The 24623-nt window shown below is 38.9% G+C and overlaps 1 protein-coding gene and 1 pseudogene across 8 annotated transcripts in view; one reads left to right on the forward strand and one right to left on the reverse strand.

Moving 5' to 3' along the window:
- Positions 1-24623, reverse strand: part of Kansl1 (KAT8 regulatory NSL complex subunit 1) — a 138079-nt gene that overhangs the window by 76045 nt on the left and 37411 nt on the right. For all 8 annotated transcript variants that reach the window (XM_036195440.1, XM_036195439.1, XM_036195438.1 and 5 more), the window contains one exon: positions 15940-17311. In XM_036195440.1, coding sequence (XP_036051333.1) covers positions 15940-17228 — 1289 coding nt within the window. In that variant the 5' untranslated portion in view covers positions 17229-17311. The remainder of the gene's footprint in view (positions 1-15939; positions 17312-24623) is intronic.
- LOC118588845 lies at positions 4627-4902 on the forward strand (annotated as a pseudogene).

Genomic DNA, 24623 nt, shown 5'->3' on the forward strand with positions numbered 1-24623 from the left:
AAAAAGGAAGAATTCAAGGTCATTGTGACTATCAGTGAGTGAGTCCTTATCAAAAAGAAAAATAGCAAAAAAAAAAAAAAAAAAAAAAAAAAACCCACAAAAATAAAACCAAAAACCTCCACCTTCATCTAAAATGTGTCTAAGAAAAAAAACATAAGCTCTAAGTGAAATAAACAAAAGATGTTCCATCCACATTAATTACCCTCTTTATTCCTTTTTTCTTTATTTGAGAAATAAAAAGATTTTCAACATACAATGTGCTTCCACAAAACCTCTCAGAAGGGCACTCATTATTGTGAGACTTGATTGTGAAAAACACTAGAATAAATGCATCATTGACCACAGGATTGTGAAACTTTCTCCATAGCACATATGACCACGCTTTCAGTTTTCATGACCATTTGATCCTCATTAAAAACCATAGAAAACAAGATAAGCTGTCAAACCACATATCATGTCTATTTGCATAGGAAAGATATTTTCAATTAAAAAGTATGGTACTGGCAAGAATGGTGCTTTAATCCCAGCACTTAGGAGGCAGGTGGAGCCCTGTAAATTCCAGGCCAATCTTCTACATAGTGTGTTCCAGGACAGCCAGGGCTATGTAGAGACCTATCTCAAATTAAATTTAAAAAAAAAAAAAAAAATTTTTTTTTAAATGTGGTATAGCTTAATCTAGGTCATAAGGTGATTAAGTGCACAAGCTGTTAATCAGGATCCTTTCCTCTCCATTGATCAGGCAAAGTAGAAAAATTTCCTTCACAGGAATTTTTACAATATTTTGTTTTCTATGGTTTTATTAAATTATCCAGTGAATTAAGAAATGTATTATATCACTCTGCCCACCCAATTCTCTCAAAATAAATAAATGCCACACACAAAATCTAAAAAGCACTGAGGGAAGGGCATAAAGCAATATCCTTAAAATTTTTTTTTGATTTATTTTATGTGTATGGGAGCTTTGAATGTATGTATGTGTACATACCATGTGTGCCTGGTGTCCCAGGAGATCTTAAGAAGGTATCCAATCTCCTGGTGCTGTAGTTACAGATAGTTGTGAGTCACCATGTGGATACTGATAATTAATAGAACCCAAATCCTTTGCAAAAGCAGTAAAATGCTCTTAACCACTGAGCCATCTCTCTAGCCTCAACCAACATTCTTTTCAATTTCCAGGACAAGTGAGTTTTGTCACATTTCAAGGGTAAAAATTAAAATATTTTATATCCTCATATGCTCACATCTATAAGCATTACCTAACATAATCATTAATATTATCAACTTGACAAGATATAGAAATCACCTAGGAGACAAGCCTCTGCACACATCTGTGAGGAATTATCATGATTCGGTTAATTGAAGTGGGAACCTACCCACTGTGTGGTGGTGCCACTGCATGGGCTTAGGCCCCAGACTGAACAAAGAGAAAGCAGATTGAGTGTAAACATCCATTGTTTCCCTCCCTTTCTGATTATGGATGCAATATGACTGACCAATTCCTTTAAACTGTAAACTGAAATACATCCTTCTTCCCTTAAGTTGCTTCTTGTCAGGTAATCTTTAAAAAAAAAAAAAAAGAGAGAGAGAGAGAGAGAGAGAGAGAGAGAGAGAGAGAGAGAAAAGTAACTAATACACCTAATTCATCTGTCTAAAACACCCCCAACAATATATGGGAGAAATATTGCATGGCTGTGTTCCAATAAAGCTCTATTTAGCAAAACAAACAAAAACTAGCCTTAGATGGCTGTGGAATATTCCTTACACTGTGTGAATCTATGTTGCTCTGACTCGTTTAATAAAGCTGACTGGCCAATAGCTGAACAGGAAAGGTTAGGCCGGAGAGCCAAACTGAGAATGCTGGGAGGAAGAAGGGTGGAATCTGGAGTCACCAGCAAGACACAGAGATCAGAAAATGGACATGCCATACTGATAAAAGGTACCAAGCCATATAGCATAGCATATATAAAAATATGGGTTAATTTAAATGTAAGAGTTAATTAAATTAGTAACAAGCCATAGCTATTGGCCAAGCATTTATAGTTAATACTAGGTCTCCATGTTGATTATTTAGGAACTGCCAGGGAGAAAAGAAAAGTCCACCTACAGATGGTTGCATTTGCACTACAGAGCCAATTCGGCTAACTCAACCAACCAGCTTTCTAAATTCCATGACAAACCATGATTTTTTTTTTTTAAATGTTAAGTCCTTTAAAGAAATTCTCCCTGAGCCACAGTCTACTTCATACAACTGTCCAAGATCAAATGAACAGGTCTGAGCCTTGTCACAAAGTGAGTGTTGGGAGACTGTCCTTGCTGTCTGGTTCCTTTAGTGCTGTTGAGGAGCTCAAACCCCACTGTCAAACCATGATATTTTAAACTTTTGAATTATATTGATTAATTCTTTATTTCATTTGGGGCCATAGTACATATGTGAGGTCAAAGGACAACTTAAACTATGTATCTCTCCTACCACCATGTGGGTCCCAAGGACTGATCCAAGAAAGTCATCAGGTTTGGCAGCAAGTGCCTTTACCCAGAGCCATCTCACCAACTCTACCAAATCATTTCTGATCGAAAGTCCCTTTTCTCACAGGTGGGCTAAACACTCCCTTATCCATTTATTTACTCAAGGGCTTCCTTCATGTAGGTTTTATTCTACCATGGTTGCCTCTTTACTCCTACACTATTACACTGGCCCAACTGTAAGCGTTGGGAGCTTTGTTTTTGTTGCTGCAATTTTGTGAATAGCCTTTTCCTTCTTTCCTTCCACCACCACCTCTTGTTTCCTCAACTCTCGCTCTAGAGCTAAATATTACTTATGTCCCAACGTCTGCTTTTCTAAGAAAGTCTCACAGCATACTATTTCTCTTTTGTGACAGTAACTATTTTGTTAACTAGGTACCTCAATGATCTATGTAAATATCTTAGTTTTTTTAGGCTGTGTAAAGAATCTGAGTAATCTACATTTTCCATAACACTTTACACTCAATAACAAAATTTTTTTCAAAGAAAATGTTTCTAAAATTAAAACACTTTAATGGCATTTAAAGGAGGCTGTGTCCCTCTTATTTTGCATTATATTGTCTTTAAAAACTAACGACACTGCTTTAACAAACTATCACTTAAAAATTGAGTCTCAATTGCCAGTAGTGGTGCACACCTTTAATCCCAGCACTCAGGAGACAGAGGCAGGAGGATCTCTGAGTTTGAGGCCAGCCTGCACTAATAAGTGAGTTCCAAGACATCCAGGGCAACCCAAAGAAACCCTGGGGGGGGGGGGGGGGAGGAACAGGAGGTAGGGGTAGAGAGATGGCTCAATGGTTAAAGGCACAGTCTGTTCTTGAAGAGGACCTGGGTTCAATTCCCAGCACCCACATGGTGCCTAAGAAGCATCTGTAACTCTAGCTCCAGGAGATCTGATGCTCTCTTCTGGCCTCTTTGGGCACTGTACACAAATGATATGAACACAATGTTTCGGGCAAAACACCACGCACATAAAAAAGATAAAATAAAAATTTAAAGGGTGGGGCTGGAGAGATGCTTCATCAGTTTAAGAGCACTGACTGCTATTCCACAGGACCTGGTTCAATTCCCAACACCCACATGGCAGCTCACAACTGTCTGTAACTCCAGTTTGAGAGGCTCCAACACCCTCACACAGACATTTATGCAGGTAAAATACCAAGGCACATAAAATAAATATTTTTAAAAAAGGCAAAAATTTTTTTTCTCTGAGACAATTAACCTCAATCACCAGACATGATGGCAGGAATCAATTAGCCTAGACCTCACAAGACTAAAAGAGGCAGGAGGATCACAAGTTTAAGGCTAGTATGGGCTATCATAAAACACTATCTCAAAAAAATTAACGCCAGTGAGATGGCTCAGTGGGTAAAAGTGCTTGCCACCAAGCCTAATAAACTGAGTCTGTTCTCTAGAACCCAGGGGAAAGTAGAGAAAATTCCTTTCAACTGCCCTCTACCTACACACATGCATTATGGCATTCACACAATCACCCACACAAAATAAAAAATACAAATAAAATAAAATTTTAATAATATCAATCCCATTACTCAAGGAGAGCAAGTTTTAAAAATTAAAAAAGATTTTTAAAAAATCCCGACTCTGCCTCTATTGTTTAATGTATCCTCCTCAGGTGAATTGACTAAGAATTTAATAAATACTTTTTTTAGAGGGAGGAGAGGAGTTGTTTTGTTTTGACCAGGTTTCTCTGTGTACCTTTGGATGCCCTAGAACTCATTCTATAGGCCAGAACTCAGGGATCACCCACCCCTGCCTCCAACTGCTGGGATTCAAGGTGTGCACCACCTCCTTGCAAAACTATAAATATTTACCAGCACCATTTGATTCTTTACCATAAAAAAGTCAAAGTCACCATTCTTCAACAAAAAAAGCCCTTCACTCTAGATGCCATCCTTTATATAACTTTCATAAATATAAAATATAAACTTAGAAACAAAGGAGACAGATCCCTATTTTGTCAACAAAAACTTCTGTGATCAGAATTATGAATACTGAGCAGTGTGAAGCAGCAGCTCCCTGGATGGACCAAACCCATGCACTTCTGCATCCCCAAGTTTAGCACCAACGTCCCCCACTAACGCCATGCCCAAAAGAAAGGCTGAAGGCGATACTAAAGGAGATAAAGCCAAGGTGAAGGATGAGCCACAGAGAAGATCTGCAAGGTTGTCTGCTAAACCTGCTCCTCCAAAGCCAGAGCCCAAGCCTAAAAAGGCCCCTGCATAGAAGGGAGAGAAGGTCCTCAAGGGGAAGAAGGGAAAGCCAGCCGATGTCAGGAAGGATGTGAATAATCCTGCAGAAAATGGAGACTCCAAAACAGACCAGGCACAAAAAGCTGAAGGTGCTGGAAATGCCAAGTGAAATGTGTGCATTTTCAATTCCTGTGTACTGAACTGAGAACTGGTGATTGTACAGTCAGTTTGAAAGACGTCCTGGTGTTAACATATGTGGCCACCGTGGCACAAAATGCCTTGTGTGGGAACTCTAAATTCATTGTTGTGACTTCCTCCCCTGTACCATCAACATAGACTTAACTCCCTTCAATCAGACACCTGTTGGAACCTGACCCCCAAAATTGGTTTTGACAGTCTATCAGGCAATCTGGACTTTGCAGTGGTATCACTGTGTCCTCAAAAGAGCAGTGGTTCCTTTTATCAAAGATTGTGGATCTTCAGATTGATAATTTATCTAGTTCGTTTGGTTTCCTGAAAGTCAGGGTCGGCTTGTGAAAAGCTGTTCAACAACACCCTCAATGTGCACTGACAGCCCTCACTCTAAGCTCTCCCCCTTTTCAAAGCATCGAATGAAGACTCATCGGGTTTTATAGTGGCTTTCTGATTCTGGTAGTCTATACGAGAAGGGAGTTTGGAAGTTCTTGTATTCTGTTAATGACTGTCTGCCATGTCCTGCCTGAAAAACCATGACTGTTTATGGAAAGTAGGATACAGTTTGGCCTGGAAAAAGAAAATTATGAATGCAAAAAAAAAAAAAAAAAAAAAAAGCCACAAACTTGGGGGGGGTTCTCTCACCATAGAAACTCAGTGAAATATAAACATTAACTTTCATGTTTAGATAATAGAACATAATGAGTGCTAACTTGCCAGATGTATCTGAAAAGATGATCATTAAGTATTACTCCTAAATGATCTCAAACACAAAGGTTAATTCTAACTAACAATGTTCCAATTAAAATGCCAAGGTTATTAGAGTCACACAGGGCGGCTCTTTGACTATCTACCACCCATTCCACACAGAGTTTTCTAAGAAATGCTTTCTTCATTTATTTTTCTGTTTTTGGGTTTTTTGTTTTTGTTTTTTTCCCCAGACAGGGTTTTACTGTGTAGCCCTGGCTGTCCTGTGTAGCTAGAGGTTTTTTTGGTCCTGCCTGGCCCAGGGTCAGGACAAATCTCTCTCACCTGCCAGTCCCACAGTTGATCAGACCCAACCAAGTAAACACACAGAGACTTATATTGCTTACAAACTATATGGCCGTGGCAGGCTTCTTGTTATCTACTTTTTCTATCTTATATTAACCTATTTCTATTAATCTATACTTTGTCACGTGGCTTGTGGCTTACTGGTACCTCACATCTCGCTTGTCATGGCGGCAGCCAGCAATGTCTCTCTGCCTCAGCCTTCCACTTCCCAGAATTCTCTTCTTTGCTTGTCCAGACTATTCTTCCTGCCTGGCTAGTGGCCAATCAGTGTTTTATTTATTAACCAATCAGAGCAACACATTTGACATACAGAACATCCCACAGCAGTCCTGGAACTCTTTCTGTAGACCAGTCTGTCCTTGAACTCAGAGATCTGCATGCCTCTGCCTCACCAGTGCTGAGATTAAAGGCATTAAGTCACCACTGCCCAGCTGAAAGTAGACTTTGTAATCAGAGTAATAGTAATCTTACTCAATACATTCTTTCTTGGTTGTTCATAGAGTATAGGGAAATTTAAGTTAAAATCTTGCTTCAAAGTCATAGACAAAAACCTAAGATCTAAAGATAAAAGTCAAAGTTACCACTCTTCAACAAAAAAGCCCTTCACCCTGGATGTCATCCTTAAGTTTTCCTTCTCAAACACCAACATCTTTTTTTGCCACGTTTCCTATTTCTATCGGTATTCTGTCAGTTTCCTAAAACCAAAATCCAGTTATGTCACCAAGTTTCCAGTGTGTTTAATCAAGGAAAAGTATTAAATTGGAGTTAAGACTGCTATTACAGCCCTGACTCTTAACTTTAATAATCTTTAGCATGGAAGTCACCTGATGTGTCTCTTTTATCTGTAAATGACAAATTTGCGCTTGTCTCCAATCTCATCTCTAAAATTTTCCAGGACATCAATACTATACCTGGACCGTTTTTTTTTTTTCCTTCTTCATTCTATGAAAGCAATTTTATTTTACTTTTGACCATTCTTTCTTTTATTCCATATGTCTGCCAATATCATTTAAAGCCCTTATCGGAAATAAGGCTATAGCAATGGCCTCTCTGCCTTATATTACTTTTAGTCCCATACTACCAGAGAGCCACCAACTGATCCAACTCACAATAGCACTGACTGAGTCCTTTATGAACACCTAAACCATTCTAACACTTAAATGACTCTTTACCATTCTTGGGATAAAATTCAAATGTGCTAGCCAGTTAATCAAAAGAACATCACTCCAACCAACCCTTCCAACCTTGTTTTCCACTTTGAACTTTTTATCTCTGGCAGACAAATCTTTACTGTTTTCTATTTTAGAGACTTTAGAGTTGTTTTTTTTTTTTTTAAATAAAATACACATAGGTAAAACCTTAACATATTTAATACCATCTACTTGTACAAATGGAGAAAAATTAAGTTTGACATTTCTAGACTAATATGGCTGTTGATTTCTGTACAATGCCAAGGCCAGATAGCTTTTTACTGATAGCCAATACAACATCCCCACTCTGAGCTCCCTCATCCTTAGAACTGACCCATTCTATTTATTGACCCAAGTCAATTTGTGTCTCTGCTCCAGTCTTTTTCATCTTAGCCCAAAGCAAATTACTCCTGCCTCCAAGACCCCCCAGTATTATTACCCATACTATGTAAATTCCTACCAGGGGTTGTAGTACACACTTTTAATCCCAGCATTCAGGAAGCAGAGGCAGGCAGATCTCTATTGGTTCAAGGCTACCCTGCAGTTCTAGGAGAGCCCGAGCTAAATAGAGACCCTAACTCAAAGAAAAAACAAACAAACAAACAAACAAACAAAAACAAAATAAAACAACAACAAAAACCCTTTATAAATGCCCATGACATATACCTAGTACTAGACATACAATGTCTAACAAATGCTTCCTTTCCTACTATGCTGGAGGTAGTAATTAATAAAACCCAAGACTCTTTGAAGACAAGAACCAAACTTTCCATTCTCATATGTCCTTATCATTCCTTACTTCCAAAAGTGTTGCCTTGCTCTTTTGAGACAAAGTTAATACGGATAACTGATCCTGAAAAGCTAGTGTCCAAATAATTAGAATCCATTGAGAGTTGTTATTATTAGTCTTTGCTCAAAGAATTCTAAACTCTTCTAGAATGGCCTCAGGGACATTGTGACTAACCTCAGGATGACACATTTAGAATAACTATTAAGGTAACTCCTCTGATCAATGTTATAGGGCTCATGGATCAAAGGGATGGGACATAAGCTTATGCAACATCTTGAAAACCATCCTGCAAGGAAATGTGGAAGCAGTTCCATGCCTTACCCTTCCATAAAGTTCATCAGCCAATTTTATTCACTGATGAATTCAGAGATATTTGCAGATATGGTAGTATAATTACAGGACTTGAGGCTTAGGTAAGGCAGGATGATCAGGAGTTCAAGGTCATCCTGAGCAACATAATAACTTGAAGGCTAGTCTGGAAAATTTTTAAGAAATTAGAGCTGAGTGTGTTGGCAGACAAATTTAATCCAAGCACTTGAAGGCAGAGGTAGGCAGATCTGGCAGTTTGAGGCAGGATGATCTACATAGCAAGTTCCAGACAAACCAGAGCTATACGATGTCATCTCAAAAAATAATTAAAGATGTTTGATCGATTAATACTCTAGCACTGTGTATTTAGAGCAAACCATAGAAAAATATTTTAACACTGTTTTAGACATTTATGGAAATAGCACTCATACGTAATAAAATATAAAATTATAGAGGGACTAGAAAGAGTTCAGTAGTTAAAACTGCTCTTCTAGAGGATCCAGGTTCAATTCCTAGTACCCATATGGTACCATTTGTAACTCCAGTTCTAGGGAACCAGACACAGGTTCATATATGGTACAGACATATATAGAGCGAAAACACTCATTCACATAAAATAAATATTTTTTAAAATATATAAAAACTATAGTACCAGGTGTGGTAGCACACATCTTTAATCCCCATTCTAGAACAGATTCAGAGACAATGCCTCAAAAATCAAAATAAAATATAAAACCATATATATAATATACACATACATGCTTCATCATTGAGGTTGCACTTAATTTTTTAAATCACACTGTATTTCAAAACTCTAGAATGCAGAACCCACTTCCTGATAGGTTATCATTACAACAAAGTCTTAAGAATTCTCAAAATGGAGAACCATTAACTACACTAAGCAAATTTTCTACAAATACAAAATTAACTTTTCTACTTACCCTTCCAAGCCAAATTTCTTCCATGAATGTATTTACACATGAACTTCATATACACATGGTTAGAACCAAATGAATCTTAAGAAAGCTTCATCCTGTTTTCATCTTACATAGGCCTGTCCTACCACCCTTCTGAATAAGGACCTTGCAAAATCCACTATGCACAGGGGTGCTTAAAGAATACTTAGAGCCGGCCGCACACCAGTAATCCCAGCACTCGGGAGGCAGAGGCAGGTGGATCTCTGTGAGTTCGAGGCCAGCCTAGTCTACAGAGCTAGTCCAGGGCAGGCTCCAAAGCTACAGAGAAACCCTGTCTTGGGGAAAAAAAAAAAAAAGACTACTTAGAAAAGAAAATCTCCTGGGAGAGTGTCAATTTAAAAAGAAAACTATTTTCACACCCAATTGGACATTTATATAAACCCTGGACACCAAGCTTTTTGACCTCAGACTAAAAGCTTATAAAAGGCAAATATATCGATGAAAGGGTAAACTATGCTTTCTTCACAGATTTAAAAAGCAGACATGAAGTTGTGCTGATATGGATGGATCTTCTATATATATCAATATTTACAATGTCATAGTTTTACTTTTGTTTGTATGTTTTTCAGTACTAGGGGATCAAGCCTAAGGGCCTCGGGTTTCTTTTTTATTATTATTATCATTATTATTTTGTTTTTGTTCTTTTTGAGACAGGGTTTCTCTGTGTAGCCTTGGCTGTCCTGGAACTCCGTAGGCCTCAAACTCACAGAGATCTGAGTGCTGGGATTAAAGGAGTGTGCCACCACAGTCCGGCAAGGGCCTTACATCTCTATCAGTCTTTTAAAAAATAAAAGTCTATTTCTGGAGGGAAAAAAACTTTTGCCCATGCTTTTGATACAAGCAGAGGCAGAAACTCTTGAGTTTTGAGTTCATCCTGGTCTACATATGTAGCCATGGCTACATAAACAAAAACAATAAAAGGTAGGGGGAAGCTAGAGAGAGCTCAGCCATTAAAGAGTGATCACTGCTACTGCAGAGGACCCAAGCTGAGTTCTCAGCACCCACACCAGGCTGCTCATAACTATCTATAACTCCAGATCCTGGGGATCCAGTAACCTAATCTGTTCTCTGCAGAACTCTACGTACTCATGTGCACAAACCCACACACATACACAGAGTTTTAAAATATGTACTTACCAAAAAATACAAGACAGAAAGCAAATTATTTTATCATTTTGCTTTTTGGGGAAGGAAGAGATTAAATGATAGTTTTTATTAGGTAGATTTTTCCCCCCAAATCTTATCATTCCAACAAGCAGCATTATGAAGTGAAAATATTTTCATCTGGAAAAAGATCTTTGTCATTATTCTTACTGTACCCCACCCTCCTCTTCATCTCAAAACAGCATACATAATCTTATACACCGATTATTTCATTTCTGCAGGCGAACACACACCAACACTAAACAGTTACTATAAGCACACAATACAGATCACCAGGCTGGCTGACTCTTGAGAGAACCAAGAGGCCTACTCCAGCTCTGACAGCGACTCCCTAAGGCTCAGGCTGACTCCCTATTGAAATCCAAGTAATCAAAGTTAAGTAACCAGGCCCTTCAGCACATACATCAAAGTGCAAGGATATCACTGCTGAATAGTAAAGACAGCCTTTCCCAGATATGTAGGTCTGACCCAATAATTACAAAACAAGTTAGCAACAACGAAAAAGGTGCAATCTGTGTTAAGTGAGGAACTCAAGCCTAAAACGACAAAAATTAATTCTCAACAGTGAGTATTCCTCACTCATTAGAAATCATTTCACAAATTCTAAGAAAATAAACTCTACTTCTTCTATCAGGTGTTCTGATGCTTGCAAAAGAAAAAAAAAAAAACTAAGACAACAAAAATAAGCATCAAGAGTTGATCATAAACCTAACTTTGGCACTGAAATGACAGAAATGCAAACTAAATAGATGAAAAACAACCAGAATATCCTTCAATGTTCCTTCATACCTTTCAAGCTCTTGTGTAGTAACTAGATTTGCAAGAAAAAACTTTGAGACAGGGTGTCTCTACATCAGTGGTTCTCAATCTTGGTTCCCAACCCCTTCAGGGTCAAGCGATCCTTTCATAGGAGTCGCCTAAGACCACTGCAAAACAAAGATATTTATATTACAATTCATAACAGCAGCCACATCTGCAGCAGTTAACACCCAAAATTCCTTTAACTAACTTCCTTCAGAATCATACAAGCATTAAGAAATTTACAGTAGCTGTGAAAAAATAAAAAAGGGAGCTGGGCAGTGATGGCATACACCTTTAATCCCTGCACTTGGGAGGCAGAGGCAGGTGGATCTCTTTGAGTTTGAGGCCAGCCTGGTCTACAGAGTGAGTTATAGGATAGCCAGGGCTGTTATACAGAGAAACCCTGTCTTGAAAAACCAAAACCAAAAACAACAACAAAAACAAAAAAGGAAAAAGAAAAAAAGAGGAGAGAATTGGGAGGAGGTGTCTGTCTCACACACAGATCACAGAAAAGGAAGAGGTCTTAAATTTAAGATGTTGAGCAAATCAAATACCAAGAAACACAATAGCTTCAATGGACTACTTTTTTTTTTTTTAAAGTAATCATACTTAGTCCTAGAGCCAGTATTTTTTGTGTCTTTTTGTTTTTAGTTCTTTGAGAATTTATACAATGTATTTTGTTCATATCCACAACCACCTCCACCCAACAGATGATTTATCAGAGATGACAACTTAGTCCCTCTGGCTGAGTTTTCTTCTACCTTATCACTGTGGAAATGAAAGCATAGAAAAATAACAAAACAATGTGACTGCCACTTTTGGCAGCAGCATCTCTGCATCTTTAATTTCAAAGAGGAACTATAATATACAGCATTTCAGAGTACTTTAAAAAACAAACAACCAAACCACAAGACCTACAAAACTTTAGAAAGCCACTCTATTACACAAGTTCCACCACAATCAAGAAAATTCAAAGGGCTTCACTGCCTCGAATTGCATACCAGCAAGTTTATCTGGAGGTAACTGATTTGAAATAGTTTTCAGAAGGCTACTACACAAATAAAATACAGGTTAGCATAAATTAAGCCCAAAACTAAAGCATGAAACAAGAACAGAAAAACAAAATGAATCCAGGAAGGAAGCTTAAAAGGATACTCCTTTGGGCTGGGAAGTAGCTCAGCTGGTAGTGTGTACTTGTCCCTAGTGCTCTCAGAAACTCATAAGGCACAGTAGCATCCATCACCTGTTATCTCAGCACTCAGGGTAGGAAAAGAAGGACCCTATCTCCCCACCACCACCACCAAAAGTGCAATCCTTGCCAGGCAGGTGGTGGTGGTGCATCTCTTTAATCCCAGTATTGCAAACTAAGAGGCAGGTGAATCTCTTGAGTTTGAGGTCAGTCTGGTCTACAGAGCTAGTTCCAGAAGAACAACCAGGGCCGCACAGAGAAACCCTGTCTTGAAGAAGAAAAAAAAAAAAGAATACACTCCTCCAAAACTCCAAACCAACGGAAGCTTGTATATGTCTGAATGACTAGACTATCCTATAGATTAAGTTCTCTCCTTGGGTTCTTTAAGTTTTTGTTGTTATTTGAAGGTTGTTAATTTGGTTTTGGTTGTGGTTTGTTTATGTGGGAGTGAGGAGTGCTCGGGATTGAATCCAGGTCCTTTGTGCATGCTACAAAAATGTTCAACCACTAAGTCATGTTCTCAGCCCTCTGACTCGAGATTTCACACTTGGATTAAAATACTCCTAATGGTCGCTGGTGGTACACGTTTTAATTCCAGCACCAAAACTACACAAAGGATACCTGTCTCAAAAAATCTAAATAAATAAATACTCTCAAAAATTACAAAAACCCAAAAACGCTTTCAATGTAATATATCCTGAACACAGTAAGCATACAGATTAAGATGTTTGTTTTAAAATTTTGGAAGCATGACAGAGTCTATATAGCCCTAGCTGGCTGCTCTGGAACTTACTATATAGACTAGGCTGGCCCTGAACTCACAGAAATCCGATTGCCTCTGCCTGAGTGCTGGAACTAAGTGTATAAACACCATGCTGGCTGAACATTTTTTTAAATTAAATAAACAAAGTTCATATGATTTACAATGTTTCAAATGCAGTGACTGTTATACCTTTTAAAAAAGTTTGGAAGACAGGCATGGACCCTTAAAAGTTTCCTGTCAGATACATAGTATTATCCATGTCCAGAACATAAACAAACTGAATGAAGTAGCTAATTCACTGACTAAAAGCATAGCAATCTCAACACTCAAACTCTCCAATGGAAATGAATCACCTTTTTATTAGCATCAAGGAGAAACTATTTTTAAGCATCTCTATATATTCAGCCTTGTCTAGTAAAGCAGACTGTACATCTCTAGCAAAAGAAGTAGATCTACTTTCAAATACAAAGCCCATCTTTCCAAAGTCTCTGTTCTCACAAATCTAACACACAAAGAGTAAAGGTAGGCTGGGCAGGGGGGACACGCCTTTAATCCCAGTACTCGGGAGGCAGAGGCAAGCAGATTTCTCTGAGTTCAAGGCCAGCCTGGTCCACATAGCCAGTTATAGGACACCCAGAGCTGTGAAACAGAGAAAACCTGTCTCAAAAGCACTCTCCCCACACCCCAAAAAAGTAAAGGTAGATTTAGTCACCTTCAAGTATGTTTCCTTAAGTATATAAATGTAAAAAGAAAAATAGCCGAGCTGGATGGTAGCGGAGCATGCCTTTAATCCTAGCACTCAGGAGGCAGAGGCAGGCGAGTATCTCTGAGTTTGAGACCAGAGATAAAGAGTAGTATGCTATCCTGAGAAGATTATGTATTTTATTTGAAAAAACTAACAGATTTGGAAAACAGTAGAACTATCTAAAACGCAAAATACATTAAGTGAATTGAAAAAGGAAAAACCTATCTAGCTGGGTATGGTGGTACACACCTGTAATTCTCAGAAGACTGAGAAAGGATGCCTATGCTGTACATGACAACCAGTTTCACAATACAAGAGCAAGAGCTTTAAGAGTCAGCTCAGTGACTATGAGCACTTGCTGTTCTTAACAAAGAACCCAGTGTCCTGATATACACATAGCAGCTCGTAACAGTCTGTAATTCCAATTCCAGGGGATTCCACATGTCCTCTTCTGACCTCCAAAGGTACTAGGCACATACATAATTCACAATACAATTGGTGTGTGTGTGTGGGGGGAGGTTTGAGATAAGGATTCTCTGTATAGCCCTGGCTGGCCTTGAACTCACAGAGAGCCACCTGCCTCTGCCTCCTGAGTGCTGAGATTAAAAGTGTGTGCCACCACTGCCAAGCTACAATATACTTTTAATAATATCTAAAAAAATCCTTAGAACATGATACTGTAAAATACATATTGGTCTCTGTCTCCTGGCACCAAACTACTAAAATCCTTGGGCTCTCCAAAGTGATAGTCTTTTTCAAAGGTTGAACTGATTGGCTAGCATCCAGAAGTAACTTTAAGATGAAGGTAGAGTCACCAGGAAGACAAAGGTATGTTTAGACCACTGGAATTTTTGCTCTCACAAACCAAACAGACGTGAAAGGGAATAAATATCATCACCAGTGACAACTTAGGTAATCATGATTTCAGACCTATCTAACCAAACTTCCCCATAAAAAACAAAAAGGACAGAGCCTAGAATGGCAGGATAGTTGGACTCTTAAGTTCCTAGAGACTAGAAAGTCCAGACAAGGCACTGAATCTCTACACCTCCCTTCCTCACATCTCACCCATATGGATGTATTCATCTGTTTTCTTTGTAATACCATTTACAACAACAAAATACGGTAAATATTAAGACATTGTTTCTGAGTATTGAGTTGCACAGTCAAATTAGTCAAATATGAGTACCAAATTAAGAATATTGGTTTATAGGAGGCAGAACCAGGTGGATCTCTGTGAGTTTGAGGCCAGCCTGGTCTCCAGGACAGGAACCAAAACTACAGGGAGAAACCCTGTCTCGAAAAACAAAACAAACAAAAAACAACAACAACAAAATATTGGTTTAATCTGGGGTTTGCAACTGGAATCTGAAGCAGTACTGGGGGCAAGGGGGCTATCTTGAAGACCATATCCTCCTACTGTGAGATCTGGCACAATTACTTCTAGAAGTGTCAGAATTAAAATTAAGTTGCTATCCACTACAGGTGACTGCTTGCTTGCTGATAGATAGACAATGTCAAACTATTTATGGTCATGGATGTGTTCTCTATGTTGACTGTTGAGAGAGTTGAAAGCAAAAGGGAAACAGGTTTGCTTTTCCAACACAAAGAAACTCTCATTAAAATGGTAGACCAGGTATGCTGAAAGTGCAACGGAAAGCACTATTAATTTCAACCAATTTAACTACATCATCACTTGTCCCAACTCCCTAGAAACAACAAAATGTCAAGCCACACATTAAAGCTTAATATGTTCTACAGTTTCAAAAGAAATCTACTCAATTATGTTTTCTAGTTTCTTTCAAGTAAGACTTAAAAAGGAAAATTTTTAGCACACAGCAACACAATATTATAGCAGAAATGCCTTCCGTTTTTCCACTTCAGCTATATGCATTTACTTACCTAAAACTAGGAAAATATTAATGCAATCTAGTTGTCAATATACAAGAACTATATTCTTAACAAAATGGGGATCTACTTAAACCTTGCCAACATTTTTCAAGAATGACTGCATCATCACGGGTCCTACTCACAGGGGTACATGGCACTGCTCAGGATCAGCTCGAGTCAGTTCTTCCTCTTCAATATCAGACTCCCCTCCTGAACTACTGTCCGTGACATCTGAATCAAATGCTTGCTCACTGCACCTCAGATTGGCTATGCCACTAGCCGTAAATCTCTCCAATTCTTCTGAAATTGAATCACTCTTCAAGAAGTTGCTAAGTCCCTCTGAAGTGGTAGTCTCATTGGCAGCTTTTCTCAAGGCAGCTTCAGCCTTTCGGGTCAACATCAACTGGCTCCGAGACCTCAAGGATTCCAAGTTTGGCAGTTTACTCAATGTCTTTTCCAAAAATCCACCCAGTTGGTGCTGTAAATGCCTCTCCACTTGCTTGGCTTGCACAACCTGTAATCGCTTCTGTAACCTGCGGGCACGGATCTCAATATCAGCCTGCCGCCTCAGTAAAGCTGTTATCCTTGTGTCAGAGTCTAAAGCACTGAAAAGAATGGAAGACAGAGGAGACTTTTTGACTTCTAACTTAACATTTGTCATGTTAGAGCTGGAGTCTGTACCAGGTGATAACCTACTGCTTCCTTGAAGTGCCGGCTGTTCCATGGAATTAACAGAAGATTTGTTTGCAGTGCTATTATTGCTATATGGAGTTGTGTGTTCTGTATCAAGGCTTCTATGTGGAAGAGTGCAATTGGTCATACCCCCCTTCAAGTTCCCACAGTCAGATCCTCCCACTTCACCTCCCTGCAGAGCAGATGAAGTGAGGGGCCGTTTCCCCCCATTGAGGGAACTGGAATTGTCATGATCCGAATGTGTTGAACTTTTAGTCAATTTCTTAGCCAACCCATTTACAGGCGCTTGTGGCAGAGCTGTCTGACCACTTGTATTCATGGTTCTAAGATTTTCTAATGAAAACTCCAAAACTGGCTGTCTTCCCAACAGCTCAGCTCGGAGTTCATAGGACTGAGATAAAAGAGGATGAGATTTAAGGACTGTCTGCTTGCTGAAAACTCCTTGTAATTTCAAAGACTCCTTTGCCGGAACGGATGTTACATCAGAGCAGAGATAAGATGCCACCAATGGTTGCAGCTTTCCCAAGTCTTCCTTGGTAGGATTATTTCGGAAGTCTAGACCGGAATCCTCTGCAGCAATGGCTTTTCTTTTGGTTCCGTTGGCAGATATAAGGATATTGGCGTTGCCGTTATTTTCGGCACTGCCGGGGGACAAGGTGGAGGATGGGGGAGCCAGTTTGAACCGGATGTGGTGTGCTTCAGCTGCTGCGTCAGTGAGAGCGGGCGCCATCGCAGCCATTCAGCACAGAGAGACAGGAAGTCCAGCCTCTCCCAGTGCGGAGGCCAGCTCCACGGCCCCTTACTGCCTCCCCTGAGAACAGACTGAAAGAGAGAGAAAAAAGGAAGTCAGAAATACAAGCACATTCAAAAACAACACACATTTTCAACAGAAGCACCACTTGAGGCTACTGTCCAAACTCTGCCTCCAAAAAAAAAAAAAAAAAAAGAGAAAGAGAATTAACTATGGAACCATTCTGGAGCCTTCCGGTGTCTTTCACCTAGGGAAGGAGAGGAACACAATCTTTGCACAAGAAAATAACTTTACCCTTTATGTCACTTGTTAACCACAGATTCAATTTTGTCAAAATAAATTCTCATTCTGAAATAATCACAAATGGTTACAATTACCTGCATTTAAAATAAAATCTCTTTGCCAGGTGCTGGTGGCACACGCCTTTAATCTCAGCACTCGGGAGGCAGAGGCAGGAGGATCTTCCAGGACAGCCAGGGCTATGTAAGAGAAATCCTGTCTCAAAAAACCAAAAAGAAGGGGGAGAAAAAGAAAACCTCTTTAAATGTTAAATTCTTATTCTCATGGAGTCTATGCTGAATCTCATGACTCTGTTACTTTTCTGGCCAGGGATCCAGTTTTCATTAGCTTCTTCCTCACAAATTTAGATTGTTATTATCAGGTTAACCACATCACACTGGAACATCAATTTGCTTCATTAATTTTCTTTTCTTTCAGATAGCACATAGCACCTTTTCTTTTCCTTTTTCTTTTTTTTTTTTTGAGCTGAGGATCGAACCCAGGGCCTTGCTAGGCAAGCACTCTACCACTGAGCTAAATCCCCAACCCATAGCACCTTTTCTACTGGGCAATTTTCAGAGTAAATCTGTCTTTAAATTAACAGCCCAACATAACTCTTTCCCCTTTCCCCCAAAACACTTCAAAAGAATAGTTACAGTTTCTACCACTACTGCACTCTAGGAAAGTTAACTAGTAATATCATTATCAAATTATTACTAAATCAACAGTCCCATTCTGACTTTCCCCTAAGCATTAGGTAGTGTGGACTTTGTTGAAATTTCCTTTCCCAATATTCTTGGCATTGTAATTCTACCCTCTTCTTCCTTAGCAACAACTACTACAGTATAAGGACCACAAAAAAAACCTTTTTTTCCCCCCTGAGCTGCACTAATCAACTTCTAATCCTCTCATCCTTGGAAATCCAGAATTCACTTCCTTCCTTCAATTAACTTTTTCCTTTCTCGTGCTGCCTCATTTTCTTAACGATATACCCCAATTAACTGCTTCTGCATTCCTGATTCATCTATCTGGGTCTGGAAGCAAACCTATATAAAGGGCTATACCAACTATTCCTAAAAGCACAATAACTTACCTCTGAGAATCTCAAAATACCCACCCCCAATTATTTGGCTGCTGCTGCTGCTGGTGTGTGTATACACTTGTGTTTGCAGGCAGGCATACATATGCCTATGGTGTGAGTATGGCCAGAGAACTGTTATAAATTGGTTCTTTCCTTCACAGTAGATTCTAGACATGGAATTCAGGTCATCAGAATTCAGCACATTCAGCAAGTGTGCTTTTGCCTGAGCCACCTAACCAGCCTTGAAAGACCATTTCTGAAAGTCAATGTTTTCACAGTAATGCTAAATACCATTTGCCTTTAAAAAAAATTACATTGGGGGCTGGAGAGATGGCTCAGCAGTTGAGAGCAATGTCTGCTCTTCCAGAGGACCCAAGTTCAATTACTAGCGCTCTCGTGTTCTCTCTCTCTCTCTCTCTTTTGAGACAGGGTTTCTTTGTGTAGCTTTGCTCCTTTCCTGGAACTCGATTTGGAGACCAGGCTGGCCTTGAACTCACAGAGATGCGCCTGCCTCTGCCTCCCGAGTGCTGGGATTAAAGGCGTGCGCCACCACCGCCCGGCTAATTCCTAGCACTCTCACATCTGTAACTCCAGCTCCAAGGAATGACACCTTCACACAGACATAAATACAAGCAAAATACACACATAATATAAAAATAAATCATTTTAATAAAAAGCAACAAAAATTGGCCCTGCTCTTTACAAGTTGTGTTAGCATTTGCAATGAGGGTCCAAAAACAAAAATAAGCAAAACTGCTGGTATCTTAAAACAAACCAATACAATAGCACCAAATAAGAAAATAGTCACAGTATTCCCCACTTGCAGCTTAAAAAAGAATGCCAGTTACATTTAAAATGTTCTTGGGCCTGTTAGATGGCCTAGCAAGTAAAGATGCCTGCCATCAAACCTGACCACCTAGGTTTAAGCAATTCCTTCAAGTTGTCCTGATTTCCACACATGCACTATAGCATGAGACCACATGCACACAGTCACAAAATTAAATAATAGCTGATTTCCTCCCTCCAAGCTCTCCCATATACACCTCCTTGCTCTTTTTTCAAATTCATGGCCTCTTTTTTTTTTTTTTTAATTGTCTCATTCACAAATATAACCTGCTCAGTCTCTGTAATGTTACTTTGTATTTAGAGCTGACCATTTTGTATGTGATAACAAATTGGTGTTCCTCCAGGATTTTATTAACTCTTGATCCCCATGTACATTTTTAATAGTCTGTATTGAAAGGGAAAGTATAAAGTATCTGTAAAAAATTTCAGCTTTATAGAATCTCAGGGAAAATTCAGGAGTTTAGAAGAGGGCATGTATGCCCTAGACCTGGAGTGATGGTAGTGAACCACTACAGAGCACTAGAAATAGAACCCCAGTCCTCTGGAAGAGTAATCAGTGCTCTTAAGCACCAAACCATCTCTCCAGCCCCAACACTGCTACTTTGAAGTTGCCAAGATTAACCAGCCTTTTTCTTGAAATATCATCTTTTTATAAAGATTTATTTTATGTGTATGAATGTTCTTCTTCCATATATGCATATGTATGTATGCGCACTGCATGCATGGCTTATGCCAGAGGAGGTCAGAAGACAGGAAAAAATCCCCTGGAACTAGATCGCTGAGTTGCTGTTATGGGTACTGGAAACTGAACCAGGGTCTTCTGCAAAATCAGCAATAACTCTTTACTGCTGAACCATCTCTCGAGCCCATGGAGTACTATCTCTATGTGGCAGAACAGACAAATGAGCTATGACTATTCAAACAAATACAAGGCACAGGAATACAGCCTGGCTGCCTCAAGATGAAAGTGTTTGATGCCAGACTGAGATACTTAGACCATTATCTCAAAAAAACCTGGGTCATTAACAAATTTCTTTGTAAAATGAACAAAGTAAAACTCCAGAGAAAATCACTAATAATATTTGCTGGCAATGATAAAATCAGGGTTTTAAGTGAAAATCAGTATTTTGAAAATCTAAGCAGAGCTTAAACCAACTTTTTAAAAAAGATGAGTAGTGACTTCTACATGAATTTCTGTTGTTTCAGCATTTAGAAGCTCTGTGAGTGACCACATGACCAAATAAATGTTTGTTAGAAAATTCACATATGGATAAAATCAACTGCAAGACAAGCCAAAAGATTTTAATGTAACAGGGTATAAAAAGAACTAATTTTTATCTCACACAGCCTGGCCTCCTACTTGAAGGAGTTCCTTCTCTCCCCCACCTTCCCAGTGCTGAAGTTACAGATTGATACCTCCATTAAATTCTCAAAAACTTTTAAAAAGTAAGATTAGATTCCTGAGATCATGAAATTTGAATCCACTAAACAAATCCTTCAACCAAAGGAGAAGATAATTTCCACTTTGGGCAAATATTCACAACTCAAGTGAGCAGGTCTGGGGTAACATCCTGGCCTGATGGTCACATCACCACCTGTTATCAATTACTTAACTCTTATGTTCCCTCAGCTTCTTCATCTAGTTATAGACCTATACTGCCTACCTTTTAAGATTGCTGTGATGATTACATAAGACATTTTCATTTACTTAGCCTATTACCTGGCTAATATTTGGTTATTTTAATCTAGACACAAAGGTTAATGTGTAAGAAATAAATTCACTGAGTGTGGTGGTGCACACCCTTCATCCTAGCACTCAAAAAGAAAGACAGATCTCTTTTGAGTTTGAGGTCAACCTCCTCTACATAGTGAGTTCTAAGTCAGCCAGGGCTACAAAGTGAGACCCTGTGTCAAAAAGAACTTTAAAAAAAGTTTCCACAGAACTTTTTATAAAAGAGAAAAAAAATGTGTGTGCACATGTGGGAGTGGGGTGGGTGATGACCAAAGAGGACAGAAGAGGGCATCAGATCCTTTAAAGCTGGAGTTTCAAGCAATTAGGTGGTTGCTGGGAAACCAATTAAGGTCTTTTGGTTTTGTTAAGAGACGGGGTTTCTCTGTAGCTTTGGAGTCTGTCCTGGACTAGCTCTGTAGACCAGGCTGGCCTCAAACTCACAGAGATCCACCTGCCTCTGCCTCCCGAGTGCTGGGATTACAGGCGTGCGCCACCACCGCCCAGCCACATAAGACTTTTTTAATGCATGTGTGTGCATGCGCGCACATTATAAAACAAATAATCTGCTAAAACATCATCATTATACTAAGAACTCATGTACATAAGAAGAAATCACCAAAACACTGGATATGGAGCTTATCAAATTCACTGCATTAGTTACAATTGCCATTAAATACCTCAATTTAAGACTATTTTGTTTTACTTTTTTTTATAACGTATTAACATTTTTTAAAAATTACTTCAGAATATGGCTTGTAAAGCAAGGTATGGTTATGTATACCAGTGGAAGCAGGAGGATCATAAGTTCAAGGCCAACCTCTATTGCATAGAAAGTCTAAGCCCAGTCTGGGCTACATTAGAATTTGCCTCAAAAACTAAAATTAATTTTTTTTTGCGTGTGTATGAGTGTTTTGCTTCATGTATGTATACCACGTGCATGTCTAAGTCAGAACAGAATGTCAGATTCCCTGGAACTGGAGTTACAGTTGGCTGTGAGGCACTATGTGGGTGCTGGGGGACCTAACCCATGTCTGCTGCAAAAGCAACAAGTGCCCTTAACCACAGACCCACCAAAATTAGATTAAATTTTAAAAGGATGACTAATGAGATGACCCAAGAATTTAAATTATGAACTATTCATATAAAGGAATAAGAATATATGCAACATAGAATAGCATTGCTATCTATATTTACTGATATAAAAATGTTGTTAAACAAAAAACAAACATACAATTTAGAAGCTCATTTTCTTTTATAAGGTAGATAGTATAATTTTGTCTTTTGTAATGTCTACACTATAAAAAGGTATTAACTGTCAATAAAATGGAGACAAAATAAAAGAGGAAAGTTTTAGGAAGCTAAAAATACGAGTAGAGCAAAACATTATAGTACACTTTCTTTCCTTTTTTTTTAAATCAAGACACTCTCAACTATGCAGCTATGGCTGTCCTGTAACTCACTATGTAGCCCAGCCTGGCCTTGAACTCACAAGAGATCAGCCGGCCTCTGCCTCCCAAAGACTGGGATTAAAGGCCCGTGCCACCATAACCAGCAACCACAGTACACTCCCTTTAAATTTAACAAACTGAGTGAATATTGATGAAAACAATCACAGCAATCTCAATCTTATAAATCCCCAAAAGCACCACTTAACACTCTGAAACCAAAAGACAGCTAGCTCAGAGGCACTGATCAGAGTTCATTCCCAGAATCAATGTAAAGGTGGAAGGAACACGTGTGTACCCGCCCACCCACCCCCACACACTGTATGCACACACACAATAATAAACATTTTAATTAAAGGAGAAAAAGGGACCAGAAATCCTTTAATAAATAAAACAAAGTTGGGGCTGGAGAGATGGCTTATTGGTCAAAAGTAGCGGCTGCCCTTCCTTAAGACTTGGGTTTGATTCCCCACACTCACATCTCAAAACCAACTAACTGTAACTCCAGTTCAAGAAGATCCAATTACCCTCTTCTGACCTCCACACACATCATGCATCCAAGTGAGACACAGGCATACACACAGGCAAAACATTCACACATACTTTAAGATTATGATAAATCACTGTTCTTCAAAGATATCAAGGTATAGGGCTGGAGAAGACTGCGTTCAAGTCTCAGCATCAACATGGCAGTCACAATTGTCTGTAACTCCAGTGCCAGGGCTTCTGACACCCTCACACAGACATACACGCAGGCCAAACACCAATGCACAAAAAATAAAAATAATTAAAAAAAAGAATTCAAGGCAATGAAAGCTATAATTAACTATAACATTCATAACAACCTGAGCAGTATATTTAGGGCTGAGATTACATTTTTCAATTTATTGATGGAGCTAAATAACGGTCAAATTATATACACAGAATTCTAGTCTGATGTATGTTTATTTTTAGCTCATATTGTAGAATACAATCTGATAAAAACAGATGGCTCAGTTGGGCATTGTGATATATGCTTTTGATCCCAGCACTTGGCAAGCAGAGGCAGGCAGATCTCTATTCTTGGCCAACCAAAGCTACACAGTGAGACCCTGTCTCAGAAAAAAAGCAAAAACAAAGAACTTGGGGGGGGGGGGGGGGGGGGGGGCGCTAAGGAGATGGCTCAGAGGTTAAATGCACTGGCTGTTCTTCCAGAGGTCCTGAGTTCAATTCCCAGGAACAACATGGTGGCTCACAACCATCTATAACGAGATATGGTACTGTCTTCTGGCATGCATGCCAGAACACTGCATACATAGTAAGTAAATAAATCTAAAAACAAAAACAAAAGCACAAAGAACTGTGTGGTACCTGCTATCACTGACATAAATTAATTTTGTGAAGCAAGCTTGTAGAAACAACAGGATCAAGAAAATCCTACTGTCCCAAATGGGCCTCTACTAACAGGACTTTCTCAACATTACCTCATTACTCTACACAAAGCAAAAAAAATTTTAAATGAAACTAAAAAACACTTTTTTAAGTGCAGGGAGGTTAGAAACTAAGTATATATAAAGTTGACAAGATTTTAGTTGAGCTCTAAACATTTAGTAAAATTTCAGTATGAAAAAACAAGGACAAGAAAATGTTCTTTTCTAGTGAGGGGAAATAACATGAAAATCGAGGCTCTAGGAAACAACAGGACATACTAACACAATTAATACAAAGGAAGAATGTTCTTGAATATATAGCATATTAACAGGAAAGGCAATCTTGATGTGTGATCATGAATGGCCAGCATTTACTTAGGCTTCAAACAAATGGATTACCATTAAGTTTCTCAAATGTAAGCTGAGTTATTGAAGAGACCAATTGGACAGATGGATTTACAAGTTAAAAAGGAAAAAAGGGGGAAAAAAATCTAGAGATCAAGCATTAATCAATACATGACTACAACTCTAAGGTTGTCATCAAAGCAAAATATTCAATGCTTAAACCTGAAATGTGAAAGGGCAGAAGTC

This window comes from Onychomys torridus, chromosome 8 (assembly GCF_903995425.1).
Source record: "Onychomys torridus chromosome 8, mOncTor1.1, whole genome shotgun sequence".
NCBI classification, from domain to species: Eukaryota; Metazoa; Chordata; class Mammalia; order Rodentia; family Cricetidae; genus Onychomys; species Onychomys torridus.